Below are 4,660 nucleotides of genomic sequence, written 5' to 3' on the forward strand. Positions count from 1 at the left end.
ATGTCCCTGGTGGGAGGTACAAAGCCAGTGTGTCCTTGGAGGCTTGGTGACAATTCTGCTGCTCCCTGCAGAGCTGGGGGGGGGTGTGTTTCAGACCTCAGGCAGAAGGGATTGGGGAGCACAGTGTCTTTAACTCAATTTTTACTCACTTTCCTCTGCCAAAAATGAGTTTCCAGCTTTGTGTTTATCTAGCACTTTTAGCGTTATGGACTCGCCCTGCTCCTATCCAAGCCCTACAGCCTGGGTTCCCACTCACTTAAAACACACCTTAAAATGCTGTTTGGACTGTGTTTGCACAGGTAGTGAGTTAAAATGCAAATTCAGTTTTGCAAGTCTGTTCCCCTCTCTCTCCCTCCCTCTCTGTTTTCCCCCAAAGTGCTTAGGCAGGAGCTTTCAACCACGTGGCTCAGAACAGAAACCAAACTGCAGGGGAGACTGCAGAGGTTTACAGGTGGTGATGAACTTGTTTGCACCATGGAGACAAAATGCTAAAATCTCCTTAAAGCCCTCAGCCTTTCATGCTCCTGATTGCCTGAGGGGAATTAAAGTCCTTTGGATTTTGGAATGAAAGAGCTGCCATGTATCCATCCTCTTGCTGCTCCCTAAGATCTCCTTGTGTCCCTGGTCTCCTGTTCATACAGTGACTTCTGAACCCTGGTTTGAAGTCCCGTGTGGAAATCCATGGCTACAGTGCAGAATCCTCAGCTAGAACCCAGGAATAAGAAAATTGTGGCTATTCAAGAAACTTTCATTAATTTATGTTTTTCTCACCCTTCTTTAGAGTGTGTCTGGATCCCAGCCACTAGAAAACTTGGGTATTTCTGCTGCAAATACTCCTGAATCCCATCCCACCAAGCCCTGTGGAGCACCAAGACCCGTCAATGGAGTTATTAACACGTAAGCTCTTGGATATTATCAGAAGAGTTTGCTTTTATGATCTTGGCAACATCCCGTTGGAAACCAGGCTGTAACTGAGTTGTAACTGGGTTGGTAATGGTATAAATGGTGTCTTTTTTCAAAAAGTACAGTAGTAGATCATGCCTGGAAACATTTTGGAGGAGATTGCTTGCTTGAGGTTTTCTGCTGCATTGTTTAGCTGAAAATGGAATTAAACTGAGCTGTGTTTACATGAACAAGCCCTGCAGGCAGCCATGCACTGAGCATGGCCAAAACTTGTTTCTTTATGAGTAGTTTTAATACATCTGCAAATTGTGTGATTCAAAGGTACTAATGCCCTGCTCACAAAATTATCAGTAACCACTGAGCCACTTTATTGGAGTTATGGAGAATCCCATTGATTTGGGGAGTAAAACTTCCTAAATTCTTTATTTCTCCAGGCTGCTTTTGTTGAGAAAGTCGTGAAGTGGGTAAATGAAAACAAGTGAAAGACACTCCCCGATGCTACAGGGCTGAACCACTTGAAAACCCTTGAAAAACATTGCACTTGCTCAGTGCCTTTAAGGAGGCAGGGGAAAAGAGAGGGGAAAAAGGGAAGGAGAGAGGGAGGGATGGATCCTGCACTGATATAGTGCGAGCAGGCAAAGGAGGCTCCGATCAAGGAGCCCACGGTTGCAGCTGGAACACTGCAGGCTGTAACAGAGCTCTTTGTGTCCCTGCAGCCTTTGAACTGCACAGCCTTAGACCACAGGGCTTCAATGTTTTGCATTTTTAGAAATGAAACACTTGTAGAATAGACATGAAAAGGTTCCGTAGATGAGGCGCTGCTGCGCTGGGATCTGCTCAGGGCACGGGGTATTGATGCCAGGGCTGCTGCATCCTTTGTGCCTGAGACAGACAGGTTGATGTTAGCACTGCACCTTCCTGGGGTCACTGCTGAGAGTTGGCATGGGTAGAGATCTCAAATATTCATCAGAACCAAACTTACATCAGGGTTAAATAGTTTTTCTATAAAATTATGTTTTCTTGCATTTAGACTCATGAAAATGTCTTTAAGATTCCCCAAACTCTTGATTCTGGAGGAAGCTGAAGTCTAGGGTTCAGGTCTATAGTGGCTTTTGCTCTGTGATGGGCTTTCAATGCTGTTTTTTTGTTCAGAGCTTCCAAAGGTATTTTGTCAAAGGTTCAGTTGTGGGAGAGTGGAAGGTGACTGAATTAAAAGCAAAAACTTGAGTTGGTTTAATAAAACCTGTTGCCTCAGGAACTGCAGAGCTTTAAACTCAGCTTGGAGTGTTTGCTCAGGTGTGAACCATGAACCTGCTGGTAGTGCTGCATGAATAACAGGGGTTTTCTTATTCTCCTCTCTTCTGGGACAGTCTGCAGCCTGGCCTGGCAGAACATGCTCAGGGAGATGGCCAGGAAGCTGAGGAGCTCCTGCATAAAAAGCAGCGCCTGTCCCTGGTCCCCTCGGACGGGACGTGTGTGGCCGCTCGCACCCGCCCTGTCCTGAGCTGCAAGAAGCGGCGGCTCGTCCGACCCAGCACCATCATGCCCCTTTCCAAAAAGGTGAGTTGGGAGGTTTTTGCTCTTGTTTTTCTTGTAAAGATGGAGAAAAACAACAGGAAGGAAGAGCAAGACACGAGGGCTTCAAAGGCTGTTGGAAAAACAAAGGAGAAACGATGGAGAAGGTTGTAATGTGTTGGAAGATTTTTCTTAGCTGTCACTGGGGAGGGAAGATGCTGAACTCATGCATTTTCTTAAGCCAACCAGCCTGAGGTGAACTCAAGGCCAGGTGGGTCAGTGTGGCACAGCCTGAGCAGGAGAAAGAAGCCCTGAGAAGTCAAATATCAGGAAACCTTAATTCTGACACAGGAATTAGCAAAGCCCCAGGAACTCTCTGCTGCTGTTCAAGGGAAAACCACAGTTGTCTGCCCAGGCATACGTGGGATGAATGCCCTGTCTCTTCCTGTTTTGTTTTCTTTATTATTATTTTTTATACTCCTCTCCCTCATGCAGAATTCATTCAATGGAAATACAGTTTATTGCCTGTATGAGGAAGAGCTGTGTTTCATTCTCTTTATTTTCTCTTAGGAATGCCATAAACTGTCAGTTGGAGGAAAAATAGTGAGAAATGGAGGAAATAAGGACCTTTATTTGTGCATGCAAAACCATAATGGCAAAAATCCGCTTACCTTTGAGACAAAGTGTTTCAAGTCAAACTTTCCCACAAGGGCTGGGGGATTTTCACTCTGCGGATGTTTTAAAGAGAAGCTCCAAAAGCAGCATTTTTCTGAGCAAAACATTCTTGCTCAGCTGAGTCAGCTTTAACTGATCACTTATCTGCAGTTTTATCTGGGGTATTTCTGGGAGAGCTCTGCAGTGATTACTTGCAAGATCTCCAGTGAGTTGGAAGTTGATGAACTTTCTCGTCGTTGATGCTGCCTTGTGCACTCAGTGCTTGAAGAATTGGCTGTTAATTCTGTGTTAGATCTTTGCTGTTGTCATCAAGTGCATTTGGTAATCAGAGATGGTTCAGAAGAGCAGTTCCAGGGATGGAAGAAGTGCCAGAGAGCAGGGAATTTCTGTGCACTCTTCCAGTCATTCCAGAGACAGCTGAGTCACGGCCAAGTCGTGCTCCAGAAATACCTCCAGAAATACCATGTCCAGTCGCCCCTGCTCTCCATAGAGTGGCTGTGTGGATTGAACTTCACACATACATTGCACAGATGATGTGGGGTTTTTGATCTTGTAATGTTTTTATGGTTTTCCTCACAATTTGGTGCACACATTTATTGGAATGTGTGCCCAAAGCTGGGGGCAGCCCTCCAGCTCACACAGTGGCAGAGTGGCAGGATGGCCTCTCTCCTTGCACAGCCATCCTGGTTAGAAAGCCCCGTGGGCTTAATTTTTATTATTTTTTATTAATTAATTAATTCCCAGCAGTGGTTCAGCACTGCTGATTCATGCTCATTTTTGGATCCATCACAACCTCCACATCCTCTGGGCAGGACTTCCTGAGGCAGCAAAGTAACTGCTCAGTTACCTCTTCCTCCTCTTCTCTGGGCACTGCATTTGCTTCTTGCATTTGCCCTTAGTGAATTATATTTGATTTATTTTAGATAATTTCTCTTAACCTATAACCAGGAGTGGGTTTCCAGCTCTTTCTTTCAAGCAGCCCTTCCCAGTGTAGTGTTACTTGCTGTGGACATGCTCTCCCATCCTTCAAGTCATTCATGGAAATTAATTGAATAATTCTGACTCAGAACAGGCTTCTGCAGGATCCAGTTGGATCCATTCTTCCATTTTGGTGGGGAATCAGGGTTGTTTTCTCTGCATGGGATTTACGTCCAGTTGAGTGTCTGCCTGCAGTGGTTTCACACAAATGAAATCTGTATCAAGGCTATAAATCTGTGAATTGAGACTCTGTCCTGGATTAAGGAACAAGGCTGAGAACCACCTTTGTCACTCTGTAGATGTCCCTGGAAGTGTCAGCTCCTGGCATATAATGATGGCTCTGACCCATTGGAACTATAAATGGCTTCTTTCCCCCTTCTCTGACAGTGGAATTGTGCTGCCTCATGGTTTTTATAAATGAGGTTTCAACCTAGATAAAATTAAACACTTTTAGTCAAATTTAGGAGCTGTTAAACTGTCTGTGCTAGTAAGTCGTAGTTTTCAGTTGTGTTTATGCAAAGTGAAAGCATCCTCTCGTGAGGCCAGACTAAATTAACAGGTTCTGTATAAGGTATAGAAAAAAAAAGGG

The 4,660-nt window shown here is 44.8% G+C and overlaps 1 protein-coding gene across 3 annotated transcripts in view; it reads left to right on the plus strand.

Moving 5' to 3' along the window:
• Positions 1–4,660, plus strand: part of KANSL1 (KAT8 regulatory NSL complex subunit 1) — a 62,193-nt gene that overhangs the window by 48,845 nt on the left and 8,688 nt on the right. For all 3 annotated transcript variants that reach the window (XM_008638495.2, XM_017740530.1, XM_017740531.1), the window contains exons 4-5: positions 782–897; positions 2,274–2,463. In XM_008638495.2, the coding sequence (XP_008636717.2) occupies positions 782–897; positions 2,274–2,463 (306 nt within the window). The remainder of the gene's footprint in view (positions 1–781; positions 898–2,273; positions 2,464–4,660) is intronic.

This window comes from Corvus brachyrhynchos, unplaced genomic scaffold (assembly GCF_000691975.1).
Source record: "Corvus brachyrhynchos isolate BGI_N302 unplaced genomic scaffold, ASM69197v1 scaffold47, whole genome shotgun sequence".
NCBI lineage: Eukaryota > Metazoa > Chordata > Aves > Passeriformes > Corvidae > Corvus > Corvus brachyrhynchos.